The 20,037-nt window shown below is 44.1% G+C and overlaps 1 protein-coding gene across 1 annotated transcript in view; it reads left to right on the forward strand.

Annotated features, from left to right (window-relative positions):
- FAM135A (family with sequence similarity 135 member A) overlaps positions 1-20,037 on the forward strand; it is a 153,936-nt gene that overhangs the window by 11,459 nt on the left and 122,440 nt on the right. Inside the window, exons 2-3 of the mRNA XM_065400926.1 lie at positions 8,747-8,829; positions 11,833-11,955. Coding sequence (XP_065256998.1) covers positions 11,879-11,955 — 77 coding nt within the window. The 5' untranslated portion in view covers positions 8,747-8,829; positions 11,833-11,878. The remainder of the gene's footprint in view (positions 1-8,746; positions 8,830-11,832; positions 11,956-20,037) is intronic.

The raw sequence follows: 20,037 nt of genomic DNA on the forward strand, positions 1-20,037 counted from the left end.
ATATTTCCCAGGGAATGCCTTGCTGCTAAATGATGAACTAGCACTTGGCTGAGCCCTCAAGGGTTAATACGCTGTTGTTAATGTAGCCTCACACTCTACAAGACAGCATGGACTGAGGCAGGAGGGAGGAAACACACTAGATGTAGGGCAGTAGCTGCAAACACTTCAAAAACTGAACATGATGATGATCCCATTCTGTCCAGCTGGAGGGCACTACTCCTTCCTCCTGACAGCACATGCACGGCTGCACAGGTGCTGACTTTCCAAAGTGCTGGGGGGTGCGTGCATGAGTGAGAGAGAGAGACGTGCATGCTGACCCCACTTCAAGTACGTTGCCCTTTTAAGCAGATCAGCCAGTACAGACAGGAAGCAACAGCTTCCAGCAAGCTCCCTCCTTTCTGTCCCTCTCCTCCGCTTTGAAATTGGACTTTGAAGAACATATTACATTATTATTATTATAGCCTTAGCAGAAATCTGATTTGATCAAATTAATAACAAAAAATGAAGATGCTATGGAAACACCATAACTGATACCAAATAAAGGTCATAGGTTGAGTCTATAACAGTATAAAAAGGCTGTGTGTCTAATGAAATGTAAGTCTGAGTTCGTTCCTCTTTTCTCCTAGCATTTAAAACCATACACCTAAATGTGTGTGCAAAGAATGTTGTGTTAAAGTTCCTTCCATCAAAATGGTGAAAAATTGCGGAAGACAGAACAGTATACACAGATAACTAATATCTCCTGACTGAACCAGTCACTTTTTAGAATATGAAATATCTCCGTATGTGTGTATGTGTACATACAGAAGACAGAATTCAGAATTTTGTCAATTTTTAAAAGGTCTGTGTTCATATACAAACAGCTTAGAATCAATTGGGCATGTTTTAGCACATTAGGTGGTGAAAAAGTAAATAAGGCTCTGATCCAGCTCTCACATCTATTTATGTGTTCCCTTGCACCTGCATGAAGTCTCAGTGGAATCACTGGTGCCGGCTTCCTTCTTTCCCCGGGGGTGCTCAACCCCCGCCCAGCCCCCGGTCCCACCCCCTTTTTACCCCTTTCCACAAACCCCCACCCTGCCTCTTCCTACCCCTGCTCTGCTCGAGGCCCCACCCCCACTCCACCCCTTCTCTAAGACCCATCCTCCACCCCATCTCTTCCTGCCCCCGCTCTGCCCCCGCCCCGCCTCTTCCCGGGCAGTTCTGCCCCCTCCCCCAAGTGCGCCTCATCCCTGCTCCTCTCCTCTCCCACCCCAGTGCCTCCTGCACGCCGTGGAACAGTGATCGTGGTGGGAGGGAGGGGAGGAGTTGATTGGCAGGGCCACCGGTGGGCGCGAGGCACTGGTGTGCTGGCTGCCGGTGGGTGTTAAGCACCCGCTAATTTTTTTCTGTGGTTGCTCCAGCCCTGGAGCACCCTTGGAGTCGGCACCTATGACTGGTGCTCCACACAAGCACAAGCATCCACCCCCAGATCTCATTGCAGGACTGGAGCCTAAATTGGTAGAAGTGAGTGGCTTAACTAATTAGATTGGAGACATTATTGTGCTTTTGTGTTGTACTTCCAGAATTGTAAGAGTTTCATTTTGGATAATTTATGCCTTTTTAGTTTGAGGAATAACTGTACTTACAAAGTGAATCACATAGTCTGTGTGTTCTGTGTTTCAGTTAATAAAAATGTTTTTTTTTTTTCCAGTGGATGTGCTTGGGTTGGGGGAAATTGCAACAACTCTGCTTTATTTTGTGCAGTATTCCAATTTATGAAATCAGTAGCAGAAGTTTAAACAAGTCTTTGTTTTGCTGTCTAAGACTACTCCCCCTGTGCATGTATGAAACTGAGGTACATTCCAAGGATATAGATAGGGCCAGTTAAATAGAAGAATCTTATCTAGGACCTTTTTCAATCTCAGTTTTTCATGTCAATCATGTCAAATTATTTTTTGTAAATGTCAGTCAGCAGCTTCACTTTACAATATGCATAATTCTTGACTGTTTATAGCATGAAAAAAGTGTAGTGTTCCTTTAGCAAGTCTGAATTTTGCTGGGATACCCGGACACCCGGATGCGAGCAACCCTGAGTGTCCAGAAGCGAGTGGCCATAGCCCTCTGGAAGCTTGCAACGCCGGACAGCTACCGGTCAGTCGCGAACCACTTTGGCGTGGGCAAATCTACCGTGGGGGTTGTTGTCATGCAAGTAGCCAACGCAATTGTTGAGCTACTGCTCTCAAAGGTAGTGACCCTGGGAAACGCGCAGGTCATCATAGATGGCTTCGCCGCGATGGGATTCCCAAACTGCGGTGGGGCTATAGATGGAACTCACATCCCTATCCTGGGACCGGACCACCAGGCCAGCCATTAACCGAAAGGGCTACTTTTCAATGGTGCTGCAAGCACTGGTGGACCATAGGGGACGGTTTACAAACATCAACGTCGGATGGCCGGGCAAGGTTCATGACGCTCATGTTTTCAGGAACTCTGGTCTGTTTAGATGGCTGCAGGAAGGTATTTACTTCCCGGACCACAAAATAACTCTTGGGGATGTGGAGATGCCTATAGTGATTCTCGGGGACCCAGCCTACCCGCTAATGCCCTGGCTCATGAAGCCCTATACTGGCGCCCTGGACACTGAAAAAGAACTCTTCAACTACCGGCTGAGCAAGTGCAGAATGGTGGTGGAGTGTGCTTTTGGACGTCTCAAGGGGAGATGGAGAAGCTTACTGACTCGCTGTGATCTCAGCGAAACTAATATCCCCATTGTTATTGCAGCTTGCTGTGTGCTCCACAATCTGTGTGAGAGCAAGGGGGAGACCTTTATGGCGGGGTGGGAGGTTGAGGCAAATAGCCTGGCTGCTGATTACGCCCAGCCAGACAGCCGGGCGATTAGAAGAGCCCAGCGGGACGCGCTGTGCATCCGGGAGGCTTTGAAAGCTAGGTTCCTGAGTGAGCAGGGTAACCTGTGACTATTAAGTTTGTGTACAGAGAAGCTGAACCTGACCCCGTTTCTTTACCAAGTAAATATTCACTATCCTCTCCAGTTACATACCTCGTTCCCCCCCCTTCCAACACACGTTTAAAAATAAAATCACTTGAATTTTGTTAATGAACACCGTTTTCTTTATTACTGTTTTCTCGGTAAAGTGTTGAACCTGGGACGCAGACTGTGGTGGGGAGCGGGTGTAGTGTAGTGATGCAAAGGACGCTTCTAAACTCCAGGAATGACAGGCTCCGCAGTGGTGGACTGGTTGTTTCAACGGAGCCTGCCACCCCTCCTGTTCGGGACTCTGTGTGTGGGGGCTATGTGACTTTGTGGCAGGGGGAGGACGGTTACAGATCCCCTGCTGCGTGGCTGCATAAGATCTCTAACCGCCCTCCCCCGCCACAAAGTCACATAGCCCCCCCCCCCACACACACACAGAACATGAAAACCACCTCCCAGACTGACCAGGGTAACTAGTCACTGCAATGTGTGTGTGCCCTGCTGCTGAACCTGCCCCCGCGTCTGTACCCTGGTAAAGGTGACTGTCCTGTCCAATTACCAACCCCCTTCCTCCCTTTCAGACAGACTCTCCTGTAAAAGAACATTATGGAAACAGTAATTAACAGAAACGTCTTTTTTATTAGCAACTACACATGAAACTGGGGGATGAAACTTGGACGGGGGCTTGAGTGAGGCGGGAAGGAAAGGACTTATCAAATTTTGGGGAATGAGAGCCTTCTGGTACTTGAGCAGTCTGCAGGGGTGGAGTGAGAGTTTTCATGGACTCTGCCGCCCCTCCTTCTTGTGACTTTGGGTGAGGGGGGGTATGGGACTTGGTGGCGGGGGAGGGCGGTTAGAGAGAGACTGCAGCGGGGCTCTGTCCTCCTGCCTCCGGTCCTGCAGAACATCCACAAGGCGCCGGAGCGTGTCCGTTTGCTCCCTCATTAGTCCAAGCAGCGTTTGAGTTGCCTGCTGGTCTTCCTGCCGCCACCTCTCCTCCCGTTCCATGTGTGATTGGTGCATTTGGGACAAGTTCTCCCTCCACTGGGTCTGCTGGGCTGCCTGGGCTCGGGAGCAGCCCATAAGTTCCGAGAACATGTCGTCCCGTGTCCTCTTCTTCCTACGCCTCATCTGCGCTAGCCTCTGGGAGTGTGATGCCAGGCTAGGTCGGGAGACAGTCGCAGCTGTGGGATGGGAAAAAGGGAGTGAATTCCTCAGAAAGATAAATTTAGTTGTGAACAAAGAACATAGTCTTTCTCTGTGAACAAGACCATGCACAGCACCTATCACATGCGCACTCAGGACAAGGTCGAATTTTCGGCCTTCGCATTCAGTGCCTGGGGTCTTGCAGTGCAGATCAGAGAAGCGGGGCAGGACACCGGAATTTGTGTAGCAGGCTGACATGGTAAGCCGTAGACTTGTGGCTGCTTAAAACTTTAATAATAGCACTAGCCTCCTTTCACGTTCTGTAAAGGAACAGGCAAGCAGTCCCAATACTAACATTCCACTACCTAATTCAAAGCAGGTCACCATGAGCGACATCACTCTGATGAGGATTTCAGAGACGGAGAAAGAAAGGATGCTTCGGGAAAGCCTGCAAAGACCAGGGCCGTATGCCGCCATGCTCTGCAAGGCAATGATCCCGGAGTACTTGCTTGTCTCCTGGCGCGGAAACGTCTCCTACTACGGAGGACCCAATAAGGCCGCTCTCCCCAGGAACCTGATGCAAAGGCTTTCCAATTACCTCCAGGAGAGCTTCGTGGAAATGTCCCTGGAGGATTTCAGCTCTATCCCCGGACATATAGACCGGATTTTACTGTAGCTGCACTGGCAGGGACTAAACAGTAGAGCGGCTAGGGCAGAACAATCATGCTAAACCGGACATTGTTAGATTTTTTTTCAGTAGTTGCACTGCCAAGGAGTGAAACGTTAAGCGCCTAGGGCAAAGTAATCATGCACAACCCATTGTTAATATTGTTAATATTCCTGTTCTGTTAAAAATAAATGTTTACATGTTTAAAACACTTACTGGCTGATCCTTCCCCTGATTCTGTGTCCGGGTTAACGGCTGGGGACGGTTGGTAGGGGATCTCTGTAAGGGTGATGAAGAGATCCTGGCTGTCGGGGAAATCAGCGTTGTAAGCGCTGTCGACTGCCTCGTCCTCCTCATCTCCTTCCTCATCTTCCCCGTCCGCTAACATGTCCGAGGAACCGGCCGTCGACAATATCCCATCCTCAGAGTCCACGGTCAGTGGTGGGGTAGTGGTGGCGGCCGCACCTAGGATGGAATGCAGTGCCTCGTAGAAACGGGATGTCTGGGGCTGGGATCCAGAGCGTCCGTTTGCCTCTTTGGTCTTCTGGTAGCCTTGTCTCAGCTCCTTGATTTTCACGCCGCACTGCGTTGCATCCCGGCTGTATCCTCTCTCTGCCATGGCTTTAGAGATCTTCTCGTAGATCTTTGCATTCCGTCTTTTCGATCACAGCTCGGAAAGCACGGACTCATCGCCCCACACAGCGATCAGATCCAAGACTTCCCGATCAGTCCATGCTGGGGCCCTCTTTCTATTCTGAGATTGCATGGCCATCTCTGCTGGAGAGCTCTGCATCGTTGCCAGTGCTGCTGAGCTCGCCACGATGTCCAAACAGGAAATGAGATTCAAACTGGCCAGACAGGAAAAGGAATTCAAATTTTCCCGGGGCTTTTCCTGTGTGGCTGGTCAGAGCATCCGAGCTCGGACTGCAGTCCAGAGCGTCAACAGAGTGGTGCACTGTGGGATAGCTCCCGGAGCTATTACCGTCGATTTCCATCCACACCTAGCCTAATTCGACATGGCCATGTCGAATTTAGCGCTACTCCCCTCGTTGGGGAGGAGTACAGAAGTCAAATTAAAGAGACCTCTATGTCGAACTAAATAGCTTCGTGGTGTGGACGGGTGCAGAGTTAATTCGATGTAACTGTGCTAAATTCGACATAAACTCCTAGTGTAGACCAGGCCTTACTGTCTTATACTCAGTACAAAATAAAATTCTGCCATTTGAACTTAGCCAAAGGTTGCAGACCAGAATGTAAACCTGTTCTTAGAGTTGTTATAGCTCTGCAGGGTTATCAGGAGTAAAACATAGTAAAAACTTATCAATAAAATAGATTTGACTCTAAGTACACACAGATAACCAATATCTCCTAACTGAACCAGTCACTTTTTAGAATATGAAATATCATCTTTGTGTGTGTGTGTGTGTGTATATGTGTGTGTGTGTGTGTGTATATGTGTGTATATATATAATCGTTAAAGACTAGAGTGCTTGTTAAATTCGTAGTTAGCTACGATTATAAGGTGCGAACACTGGTTAGAGATCAGCCCCCTCTAATATCCAAGCTGTCACAAACTTGTCATAAAAATCTCAGAATAATGGTCACAAAAACCAATAAAGTAGGAAGATTGAAATGATGAGGGTTTTTTAGCCTCTTTAAAACTCTAATAATCATTTTTGTATTATTGCTGATTATTATGTAACCATAGAGGCTAGGATCCCTCGTCATGGACTAGGATCCCATTGTGTTAGGTGCTGTACAAACACAGAACAAAAAGACTGCACCCGCACCAAAGAGCTTACAATCTAAACAGGGCTGGTGGAACAGTTTTTATAAAGTGGGGGTGCTGAGAGCCATTGAACCAAACTGTAAACCCTGTATATCATGGAAACCACTTCAAACCAGCGGGTGCTGCAGCACCTCTAGTTCCAGCACCTGTTAATCTAAATACAAGAAAAGATGATGATGGATGAGGAATAAAAGGAAACAATGAGACAGTATTGGTCTGTATGATAGGCAAGGGTATCAGTTCATCAGTGGCTTAACTGTTGTCAAGTTTTGCATAGGCATCATGAGTGTTTTGAAGGGGATAATGAGGAAGCTTTGCAGATGTTTACAGGGAACTTCTCCCACGTGTGAGGGTCAGCATGGGGAAAAAGCCCAAAGGTGCTTGTTTGAAAATTTAGCAAGTGGGCTACAGTCTGGCATCATAGGCTCATCTGAGGTAGGAGTCGACATCTTGATAGTAAATGAGAGATAATAGGTAGGGTGGGGATTGGCTGTGAAGGGCCTTGAAAGAGAAGATTAGTAGCTTGTATTTGATATAGAGAAGGGGGAGCCAACGGGGAGATGCAAAGAGAGGGGTGACATGGTCAAATCAACAGACTAGAAAAAAGATTGATTCTGAATGGATGTGCCGGGTCCAAGTTGTGCCATCCTTTTCTCTGGCTTTGACAAATGCAGTAATCAAAATGTGAGATGATGAGTTCTGGATGAGAGTTTTAGCTATGTGGGTGGATAGGAAAGGCAGTATCTCGGGCCTGGCTTATACCTAAAACTTAGGTCAACCTTGCTATGTTGCTCAGAGGTATGCAAAATTCACCCCCCTGAGAGATGTAGTTAAGCTGACCTATGCCTCGATGTAGAGACTGCTAGGTCAATGGAAGAATTCTTCATTGACCTAGTTACTGCTTCTTGAGGGCGTGGCTACTACAGTGACAGAAAAACCCCTTCCATTGCTGTAATAAGTGTACTCTGCAGTACTACACTGTGTAGCTCTGTTTTAGCCATATTTAGTTTGAATTGATGGCTAGATGTCAATGAGGCATGTCGGACAGGCTGAGATTTTAGTTATGGCACATGAAGACAGTTCTGGACTAGTGAGGTAGATCTGTGAGTTGTCAGCATATAGATGGTAATTGAATTTGTGTTTGCATAAGGTGTAGAGGGAGAAGAGAGGGGAACCAAGAACAGAGGCCTGTAGAACTCCCCCCAAAAAGTTGGAGGACTATCCTCCACAGGACTCACTGAAGGAGCAGTAAGAGACATAGGAGAACCACGAGATTACAAACTCGTGTAATTTACTGTCTTCTCTCCTCCCTTCTTCGTTTTATGTATTTCTGCTGTTCAGTCTCTTCTCACTGTGTTTTAGCGGCTGTGATGATCAGCTACTTCCTCAAAATTTAAATTGTGACTGAATCTGTAGGATTTTAGGACTAAAAGTGTCAACTACTCAACTTGAGTTTTTTCCAAGTTCAGTTATCCTACTTTAGATCTTAAACCCTTTTTAAAAATGAGTGTGGGGAAATATGTATTACACACTCTGTAAGCAAAAGAAGTGAAATCCTGGCCCTATTGATGTCAGTGGGAGTTTTGCCAGTGACATTAGTGGGAGCAGGCTTTCACCTAAGGATTTTTTGACAAAATCCTTGGGATTTAAAGGCACTGCGTTAAGACTGACCCAACAAGAATAATGCCAATTTTAAGAAATTGCATGTATATTTTTTATACTGTACTTTTATTTCTTGATTTTTTTTTCCCCTCTGAAGCTAAGGCAACAACAGTTTAAATTTTACAGCTGTACAACCCTACAGACGTAAGTTTGGGCACTATTTCTCTGCAGTTGTGAGAGATACAGAAGGGAAATCTGCTATCTGTTTGAACCATCTTTAATAAAAAGAAGTAAGAGTTCAGTGTATTGAAATATGTCTGAATCCTGTTCTCTGCCTGCCTGAAATCCAAAGCAGATTGGGAAAATCAAAGTCTTTGACAGTACTTTCATTTGTTTAAAAGCCTGGATTGTTCACGAATATGGTGGAGATAGAATTATTCTTCACTAACATTTTGAAGATAATAGATTAACAAACACATGAGGAAAAGTTAGGAAAAATAGTGGATGTTGAGCTATGTGTGCTTACATTAAGAGGTACAATTAATTATTATTATTTTTTTTTTTTTAGTGCAAACATGTTTTTGATAGCAGTAATGGAGAATTGGAAGACTGATTATTTCACATATTAAAATGGATTGTTTACCAGTAGAGGTAAGAACAAAGTTTTTTTTCTTCTAATAGTTTATTGACCCTCTTTTGTCACCTAACATCCATGCAACTCCTACTATAGCCAGTGAGAATTAAAGGTGTAAATGAAAGCAGAATTTTGGCCCTTAGCATAGAATAGAATGATTGTAACTGACATCTGAATCACTAATTGTAGTTTAATGTAAGGATTTCCATTCTTAGTGCTTAATTCTATTGGATTTCAAAATGATCTTCAGATTTTACTTGTGTAAAAGAACTAGACACAGTACAGTAGAACTTCAGAGTTTCGAACTCCAGAGTTATGAACTGACTGGTCAACCACACACCTTATTTGGAACCAGAAGTATGCAATAAAGCAGCAGCAGAGTCAAAAAACAAAAAGCAAATACAGTACAGTACTGTGTTAAACGTAAACTATTAAAAAAAAAAAAGAAGGGAAAGTTTAATAAAAAAAGATTTGAGAAGGTAAGGAAACTGTTTCTGTGCTTGTTTCATTTAAATTAAGATGGTTAAAAGCAGAATTTTTCTTCTGCATGGTAAGGTTTCAAAGCTATATTAAGTCAATGTTCAATTGTAAACTTTGGAAAGAACAACCATAACGTTCAGAGTTACGAATATTTCAGAGTTATGAACAACCTCCATTCCCGATATGTTCATAACTCTGAGGTTCTACTGTACTTTGTACTAGCTACTGTACTTTTACTAAAACCTTGCATTAGTTCTGGTCTTTGCATTATGATACACTTCACTTTCATTATAAGGTCTGCTGTAGTGTATGTCTGCCGTTTACATAACTGCATTGATTCCTTTTGTGTGCAATGTAGGTGTAGCTCGGGATATTAGAGAGACACATTGGATGAGGCTGTGACGGGTTGGATCACAGAGACCCCCTGGGGACTGCCACCTGATGTACTGAGAATACCTCTGAGCCAGTTTTCCCTGCCAGCTTGGAACTACAGTACCCTGTCTTGTTGAGACAGACACGCTAGCCTGCTGCAAACACAGACCCAGGTCTGAACCACGTCCCCCAAAAGCTGCAGACTTAACTGAAAACAGCTTAATAAGTGCTCTTATCTCTAGCACCCAGCTCCCAGTGGGATCCAAACCCCAAATAAATCCGTTTTACTCTGTATAAAGCTTATACAGGGTAAACTCATAGATTGTCTGCCCTCTATAACACTGATAGAGATGCACAGCTGTTTGCTCCCCCAGGAATTAATTACTTTGGGTTAATTAAAAAGCAAAAAGTGATTTTTATTAAGTATAAAAAGTAGGATTTAAGTGGTTCCAAGTAATAACAGAACAAAGTAAGTTACCAAGCAAAATAAAACAAAAACACACAAGTCTAAGCCTAGTACAGTAAGAAACTGGTTACAGATGAAACCTCACCCTCAGAGTTGTTCCAATAAGCTTCTTTCACACAGTAGACTCCTTTCTAGTCTGGGCCCAATCCTTTCCCCAGTACAGTTCTTGTTCCAGCTCAGGTGGTAGCTAGGTTTTTTTTCATGACTGCACCCCCTTTGTTCTGTTTCACCCCCTTATATACCTTTGGCACAAGGTAGGAATCTTTTGTCTCTTTGGATCTCCACCCTTCTAAATAGAAAAGCACCAGGTTTAAGATGGATTCCAGTACCAGGTGACATGGTCCTGTGAGATCCCAAGCCTTCATTCTTCCCGGCCTGACACACAGGAAGGCTTGCAAGTAAACAGAGCCATCTATAGTCAATTGTCCTAGTTAATGGGAGCCATCCAGATTCTAAACCACCATTAATGGCCCACACTCAGAGTTATATTTTATATTCTTAGTTTCATATACAAGAATGAAATATTCATACAAATAGGATGACCACACTCAGTAGATTATAAACTTTGTAATGATACCTTACAAGAGACCTTTTGCATGAAGCATATTCCACTTACTTTATATTCACACTCATTAGCATGTTTTCATAAAATCATTTGGAGTGCAACGTCACAGAGGTAATATATCTTTTATTGGACCAGCTTCTTTTGGTGGTAGAGGCAAGCTTTTGGGCCACACAGGTGTGAAGAAGAGCTCTGTGTGGCTCAGACACTTGTCTCTCTCCAGCAGAAGTTGGCCCAATAAGTCAGTGGAAATGTAGCTATTGATTTCAATGGTATCAGGTTTTGGCCATGTGCAAAGAAACACTTTTAAGGTTCTGTTTTCTTCTTTTTACTTCAGCTTTTTTGGTGCTACAACATATGTAACAAACAGAAATCATAGATATGAACAAACATTGTTGGAGAAGAAACTCAACCCTACACAATCTGTAACTGATTTGTAACTTTTAAAACTGTACAGTACGAAGAATGTTGAAATTCAAGACACTGTTCTTGCTTGCACTGACATGATTTAAACTGAAGTGGAACATAGTGATTCAGTCTGTTTTTAAAACTAATAACCATCATAAAAAGTGAATTAAGCAGAGGAATGTCAAAATAGTGTTCTATGTGGTTAGGATTAAATGGGGTCCTAGCAATATTCTTCATTTTATTTTTGAGGCTGCAAATGGATGAGAAGACTTCTTAGAAAAGAAATATAAAATCATTTTTTAAAAGGGCTAGATAGTGGTTTTGCCAGAAGCCCTGTGTATGGGATGGCATGAAGGACTCCTAGGTCCAGTGCAGGGAAAGCATTGTGCCTTAGAGAAGCAAGACTCCCTTCCCTCACATTGCTTCGGGGGTAGTAATTTGCTACTGGCCAACACCTATATTTAAATTACTAACCCCCCATCCCACATGCTGGCTCAGCTGCACTAGGCAAGTATGTTTTGGAGTGGAGACGCGGAGCTGAATCAAGGAGTGGCAGTAGGAACTGCTGGCATGCAACATCTGCTTACCCCTAATGCACTCAGACTCAAAGTGCAGAGAGGCAGTGTGGAAGCTTACACACAGCCCATGCCACATACTGGTCCTGAAAAGAAAAAAGGTGTCTTTTTGCCTCTGACTAAAAAAAAAAAAATTGTTTTCTCTGTTTGTTTCCAGTAACTAAGGTGCAGACAACAATTTTGGCTTATGCGTCTACATAAAAATGAGTGAAGTACAGGCTATGGTAGAATTCTCCGTGGAGCTCCACAAATTCTACAATGTGGATTTGTTTCAAAGAGGGTAGGTACTGCATTCTTCCAAAATGAAGAGGAAATTGTACTGTAGTGGATGGCTGTTACTGAAAAATCTTAATGTTTAAGTTCTGTTAGTATATTTATTCTTTTAAGATATGTGGATATACTGGCATTGTAAACCAAGTTCAATAGATATGCCTATCTTTGCCATAGTGACGTTTCATGTTTTATTACTAGTTCTGTATGGTGACTTGAAAATTAAGTGTTTACTGCTTATTAGAAAGATAGCTGGGGAAAGCTACATTCTTGGGGTTTACATAGAGGTTCAAAAATCTTAGGCATAGAACTTCAGCTAATATCAAATCCTTATAGTCTGATTGGAGAGGAGTGAAAGGGCTACAGATTCTAAATGTGAATTATGCTCTTGTCCAGGCCCTTGCCCTCTCCCACCTTAACTACTGTAATCTCACTGGTTTTAACTTGTCTTCTCAAGTCCATTCAAAATGTTGCTGCCAAAATCATCTTCCTAGCTTATTGTGGCAATGGCACATCCTACGTGAGCTCCTCCACTGGGTCTCCTGTTTATCTAGTCTTTCATCTCATTGCATCGTGCTTCAAGACAGATGTCTCTCTTGCCTGCTTGTCCATTTCTTCCATTAGCACCTGCATGGGTTCTTCTACTCCATCAGGCCCTGAAAAAATCACAGATTTGTTTTAAAAAAATTACAGCAGTGTCATGGGTAAATGTTCCAATTTCACAGGATATGCACAGCCCCCAGGTCCTTTCCCTACCCAGCGGGAGGTGGAAGGCCCTCTCCCTCCCCAGTGGGGAGGGGGAAGTGGGTATTCTGCTTCTGCCTGCCTGCTTAGGCTGCAGCTGCTCGTTGGAGGTTAGTGGGCCAGTCCTATCCCAGGAAGAGTGGGCGAATGGGGAGGTTTCTCACCCCATGGTGCTGGCTGGTCCAACCCAGCCTGACCTGGGGTAGGGATCAGTTTGTTCTGAGCGCAGCTCCAGCCCAGACCACTGCTGCTGCTTCCTATCCAGCCAGTAGGGAGAAGGGGGCAGTGCTGACCATGCGGTGACTAGGAGTCCCAGCCCAGCGAGCCCCGCAGCAGGCCCCTCTGGCCTGGGGGAGACACCACAGTGCAGGCTGGCAAGTAGCTGCTGAGACTGGGATCCATCACCCCCCTGATCGTTGTATGTGTCTAAGCTTTTAAAAAGTGTGTGTGTGTATGTGTGTGTGTATATAAAATATACTTTTTTATTTAATATAGTAAAATGTTCTTGTAGGAACCATTACAAAATATCCAGTTCTTTGAGTAGTGTCCCTGTGGGTGCTCCACTTCAGGTGTGTGCGCCCTGTGCTTTAATCAGAGATTTTTGGTAGCGGTGCCCATTTGGTCCATGCATGTGTCCCACACATCCTGCTGCCCCATGCCGAGGCTATTTGGAGCTGCGCAGGTGAACTGTTCTCAGTTCCTTATCAACTGCCTTTGTCCTGAGATGGAGTCTGCAACATGTGTCTGTTCTCCTTTTAGGATTTAGATAGTTTATAATTACTTACCTCTTAGTGTTTCGGTTGTTTTTTCTGTTTTCTCCTAAAAATAAAATCCTTTTATTCTTAGATATAGTTAGATAGTAGTTTAGAACTTCCCTTTCTTGGGGTTGTCTCTTTTGTTGTTTTTTCTCAGGAATGCCAGGTTCCTCAGGATTCAAGAGGTGCTTCTCCTGCTGTGAGGCTATTCCAATCAGTGACAGGCATTCTCAGTGCCTCCACTGTTAGTGTGATACCCATATTCCTAGTAAGTGCAAGATCTGCACATCTTTCAAGGGTAGATTTGAAAAAAAATAGGGAGATAAGTTTAAACTACTAATGATGGAACAAGCCTTATGTCCAGCTGCAAATCCAGAGGCAGAAGAACCCCCCTGTACATAGACCTCTCAGTACTCCTAATGCCCCACAAGATCTCGGTCATCGGAAACCACTAGAGACGTCGGCAGTACTGTGTCACTGAATACTTCTGTGGTACTGAAGTCCTCATTTACATCTTCCTCTAAAGAGAAGGAGGGAGGTGTAAATCTCCAAGAAGATCTTGGTCACCAACACACAACAGGGCTACAGAGACCTCAGGTCCCAAGGGGAGTTCAGTGTAGGCTCTGAGTGATGCAGGTACTGCAAAAGCAAAGAAGAAAACTCAGTCTAAGACTGACTTTGGGTATCTGGATCCTGACTGGCAGAGACATGGGTGTCCCGGAACAGCACTCGGTATCGATATCAAGGAAGTCAACTGTACCAAAGACCACTAGACCCCATATAATACTGAGGAAGTCAGAGCCGATGCACTCACAGGCCAAGTGCTCAGTGCTGGCTACATCAGTACCAAAGCCATCCTCCAGAGGCTCTGTCCTGGGCCAGTCTTTGTTATGGTCGGTACCACAAGAGTTTAGGTACCCTAAACACTAGATAGTCTCTAGAGCCAGAGTCCACCATATTAACAAGTATTGGGGGTTTGTCAGCATCAAGATCCTTTCAATCACTGATCTCTGTATCACATAGGGAACCAGCCTTGCCCTAATCTACTTTGCAAATTGAACAGCTCCCCTCCCTGACTCCCGGAGAATGTGTAAAAAGACTCTTCAGATTCTCAGGTCTTGGTGTAGGGTTCCCCTGTCTATTCTAGAACACATCACTCTCCCTCCTGCACTGATATTTTACAGGAGAATAGACCTCAAATGACACCCTCCTGGCAGGAACACAGATGGATGCCTCCATCTATGCCTTTTGGCCTCCTCAGTGGCCTTGCTGGGATCTGTGGGTGTTCTAACGCCAGCAATTCGTGATGAGGTTTTCACACCATTGGAGGAAACCGAGAAGAAGGCATTATCTTCAATCTTCTTTGTCACCACCCATGCCAGAGGAAGAGACCTGTGAGGAGAAAGATGCAAGGGCAGACAAGGAGGTGACACCTCTTACAAATATTTCCTCTTCTTCACCTGATGTGTCATGCCTCCTCCACCTTCTGTGGCAGATGACTTCAGACAGTTTCAGGAAGTGATAAAGCAAATTGCTGACACACTTCAGATTCCCTTGGTGGATGTGCAGAAGTCCCACCACACACCTCATCATGGATGAGAATTGCTATTCCAGTGAATGAAGCTCTTTTGGAGCCCACTAAGGCAGTTTGGGAAACTCTAGCTATAATACTGCCTACCTGCAAGAGAGTGGATGAAAAGTATTATGTTCCTGCCAGGGAATCGGTGTTTCTGTTCTCTCACCCAGCTCTGAACTTCTTAGTGGTAGAGGCTGTTAATGAAAGGGGCAGGCAACATAGCTCTAAGTCCATCCCATACAGCAAGGACTGTAAGAAGCTCTATTTTTTTTTTTTTTGGCCTCAAATCCTACATTTCAGCCACACTTCAGTTCAGAATAATAAACCATCAGGTGCTCATGGCCAAATATGACTATGTAAATTACAACAGATTTAGTTTCTTTATTGAACATCCACCAGAGAAACACTGTGATCGGTTTAAAGCCACTGTTCAGGAGAGAGAACCTCTAGCAAAAACATTGCTCCAAGCCTCCTTAGATACGGCAGATACTGCAGCACAGTCTATATCCACTTCAGTGGTCATGAGAAGAACGTCTTGGCTGCAGATGTTGGAACTTCTGAGAGAGGTTCAGAGTACCATTTGAAGATCTCCCCTTTGACGGTTGCAAGCCCTTTGTGGACTCAATTGATTTCTGTTTACATAAAGGACTTAAGAGTCAACTGAGATCCCTTTGAATCTATGTTCCTGTAAATAGGAGAAGATTTTATAGATTTCATATGGCATAAAGAGCATGCCCAGCCCTGTATTCAACGTACCATACACTCTCTGAACCTCTGGCCAAGAGACCAAGGTACTCAACAACATCCTCCCAGCCATCCATGTCCTTCAGGCAACAATTATGATGGCTTGGTTGAGTGTCTCTAACCATCCAGTCAATGGGACTTTACATTTTGGATGCTGCTTCCTCCCCTTTTTAAGGATGCATGGGAGCGTATAACCTCAGACACATGGGTTTTGGAAGCCATAATCTCTGGTTACACAATACATTTCAAGACTCTCTCTCTCCTACCCATCCCTATCCTTCTTCAGGGACTCCTCTCACAGTCAGTTACTAGAACAAGAAGCGACCTCACTGTTAAGTTTAGGAGCAACACAGAAGAAGGGGATTCTACTCAAACTACTTCCTGATACCCATAAAGAAGGGGGAATTGAGACCAGTTTTAGAATTCAGGCTGCTAAACAGATACATAAACATAAAACAGCAAAAATTCAGGAGGATGACCCTGGCAGATATAATTCCATCGTTACAGCTAGGAGATTGGGTCACAAGTCTCAACCTACAAGACGCATATTTTCATTTTGCTATTCACCCATCACACAGGAGGTTTCTTTGTTTCCAAATCAACAACGAACACTGCTAATACAGGGTGCTTTCTTTTGGACTATCTTTTGTACCAAGGATGTGCTCAAAGATTCCGGCAGTAATTGCTGGCCACCTGTTGTTTGGGCATAATCATTTTCCCGTGTCTAGATGATTAGCTGATAACGAGCAGATCTTGTTGGGAGGTTTGGAGTCAGTAGAGACCATGTGTTCTCTGTTTCATAGCCTGAGCCTTCAAATCAACCCCAGAAAGTCAATTTTGACTCCACTACAGTGTCTAGATTTCATAGAAGCTTTCCTGGATGCTTTGACAGTCACAGCATAGCTACCATCCAGCAGATTTCTCACACTAGTGAACCACATCTCCAGGATTCAAGGGAAAGTTACAGTAAAAGATTGCCTTCAACTGTTGTGACATATTTGCATGTGTCTTTGTAGTGCATCGTGCCTGGGACCTCACAAAGTGCAGGGTAAATGGTATCCACAAGAGCAGTTTCTCCACATAAACCTTTTGGAATTGAGAGCATTCAGAATGCTTAACTACACTTTCTACCTCTAATCAGATTGAAGTAAGTAAAGATAATGACAAACAACATGTCATGCATGTATTATCAACCATCAAGGAGGAGCATATTCCCCACCAATCTGTGGTGAAGTGATAAAACTCGAATTGGTGCATAATCAGCCACATACTCATCCCAGCTTCTTTCCCCCATGTATTCAAACCGCCATGGCAGATGACTTCAACACACATTTCTCTCTAAATTACAAATGGGAACTAAACTCCAGAGTCCTTCACATGATATTCTCAGTGTGGGGGTTCCTGGCGGTTGATCTGTTTGTCATGGCAGCAAATGCAAAATGAATCACTTACTGCTCCAGAGGGAGTCTCGATCCCCTGTCTCTAGGAAATGCATTTCTCATCACACATAGGGAAGTCCTTTCATCCATGTATCTACTAACACAGTTACTATTGATGATTCTCAGTAAGGGTAGGTCTACACTTACTCGGTAGTTCGGCGGCGAGCGATCGAACTTCTGGGTTCGACTTATCGCGTCTTGTCTGGACGTGATAAGTCGAACCCGGAAGTGCTCGCCGTCGACTGCGGTACTCCAGCTCGGCGAGAGGAGTACGCCAAGTCGACGGGGGAGCCTGCCTGCCGTGTGTGGACCGAGGTAAGTTCGAACTAAGGTACTTCGAACTTCAGCTACGTTATTCACATAGCTGAAGTTGCGTACCTTAGTTTGAATTGGGGGGTTAGTGTAGACCTGGCCTAAGATTGGACCAGAGTCATACTAATTGCATCAAGGTGGCCAAGACAAGTCTGGTATCCCTTTCTCATCAGACTCACCTCTTCTTCGTGGAAGCTTCCAATCAGTCCTTACCTACTGACTTAAGATACAGGTGTAACGATGCGGCCTCTGGTGGGACAGTACTGAGAATATCAATTCAGGACAATTTGCTTAGAGCAGTGCAGTTACAGCCCAAGGCTGGGTGTCCTTTATTACTTAAGGCACACCAAACCAGCCAAACAGAGAGGGCTTCGGTCTCACCTCACTGGCTAACCAGAAGTCATACAAGCAATTCCCTTAGACATTCCAGTGTCCCAGTATCACCACCAGCAGCCACTTCTTATGGGGACGAATGGTTATGAAAACCAATACCCCAGTAAAAGAAAAAAGGTTCTCCCAATCCCAAAGGACCAAGCCCCAGACCCAGGTCAATATACATATCAGATCTTACCCACAAATCACGCTGTTGCCAATCCTTTAGAATCTAAAATCTAAAGGTTTATTCATAAAAAGAAAGAAATATAGATGAGAGCTAAAATTGGTTAAATGGAATCAATTATATACAGTAATGGCAAAGTTCTTGGTTCAGGCGTAGCAGTGATGGAATAAACGGCAGGTTCAAATCAAGTCTCTGGAATACATCCACAACTTGGATGGGTCATTCAGTCCTTTGTTCAGAGCTTCAGTTTGTAGCAAAGTCCCTCCAGAGGTAAGAATCAGGATTGAAGACAAAATGGAGGGGTTTCCAGGGTCTTTTATATTCTTTCTCTTGTTGGCAGAAACCCCTTTTGTTCTCCTGTGCAAAATCACAGCAACAAGATGGAGTTTGTAACGACTTGGACAAGTCACATGTTCATGCATGACTCAGTTTGCAGGTGGCAGCCACTGCTCACATGCTACCTTGAACATCCCAGGAAGACTTCTCATATGTGGATTGGAGTCTCCCATGGTCCATTGTCAGTTAAGCGTTTCTTGATTGGACACTTAATCTGCAAATTCCTTTCTCAAGAAGCTGACCAAATGCTTCACTAATGCTACTTAGAATCAAACACATTGAGATACAAAGTACATAGCCAATATTCATAAATTCAACTACAAAAATGATACACACATACAGATAGCGTAATCATAACCAGCAAATCATAACCTTTTTATAGACACCTCACACGACAACCTTTGTACAAAATTTGCTGCAAATATATAACAGTGGTTGCAACAATGATCTATATCGTCACAGTTTATGTCAATAACGTTACAGCAGGTCAAACACTTCACCCCAATTTACAGATTCTGTGGCTCCAAGCATGGTTCCTCGATGGTTCTTAGGGATAGAGAGATCTTGTTCCTCATTTGTACAGTGTTTTATTAAATAATAGAAAAACATCTACAAGAAATACATATCTCCGGAAATGATACCATCTTGGGCGTAACAGTCATCAGATTTCACCAACTTGCTCTCCCTTTCTAGAGTACTGGATCACCTGTTTGTAATTGAAGACATCAAGTCTTTCTGTGAATTCTATTAGGGTTCATTTAGTGGCAATAACAGCCTTTCACGTATCCATATTTTTTTTCTTTTTCTTTTCTTTTATCATCCAGCTATGGCAAGATTCCTGCAAGGTTTGACAATTATCTACAGCTCAGAAGCCTTACTCTTAGCTGGGATCAGCACCTAGTCCTTAATGCCTTATGAAGCATCCATTTGAACTACTAGCTTAAATGTTCATTATTAGATTTATCTATGAAGACAGCCTTTCTGTTAGCAATCACTTCCACCCAAAGGGTAGGAGAATTGGGGGCTTTAATGGTGGACCTCCCATTTATGGTGTTCTCCAGAAAGTAAGTGTCGTTATGGGTCTATCCAAGATTCTTACCTAAAGTGTCCTCAGAATTCCACATTAATCAAACCATTCATCTCTGGTTTTCTTCCCAAAACCGCAGCAGACTAGTCAAGAAGCCATATTCCATACTCTAGAATTCAGGAAGGCATTAGCCTTCTGTCTAGACAGGACTAAACTATTGAGAAAATCTCCTAGACTATTTGTATCCATTGTGGACAGAAACAAGGGTTTGGTAGTTTTGAAACAGAGGTTGTAAAAGTGGATCTCCCATTGTATTGACACTTGTTACAAGAGAGCTCATGTCCAACCCCCTTTAAGAGTGATAGCACATTCTGTAAGAGCACTATATACATCGATAGCCTTACTTAAATAGGCACCAATAGTAGACAGATGTAGAGTAGCAATTTGGTCCTCTGTTCATACCTTTCTAATCATTGTGCCTTCATGCCTGCAGCAAGATCAGATGTGGCTGTGGGCAACACAATTCTCTCTTCAGTATTGGACTCTGCTGCAAACCTCCCATTTCCTTAGGCGGATACTGCTTGGCAGTCACCTGAAGTG

This window comes from Emys orbicularis, chromosome 3 (genome assembly GCF_028017835.1).
Source record: "Emys orbicularis isolate rEmyOrb1 chromosome 3, rEmyOrb1.hap1, whole genome shotgun sequence".
Taxonomy (NCBI): Eukaryota; Metazoa; Chordata; order Testudines; family Emydidae; genus Emys; species Emys orbicularis.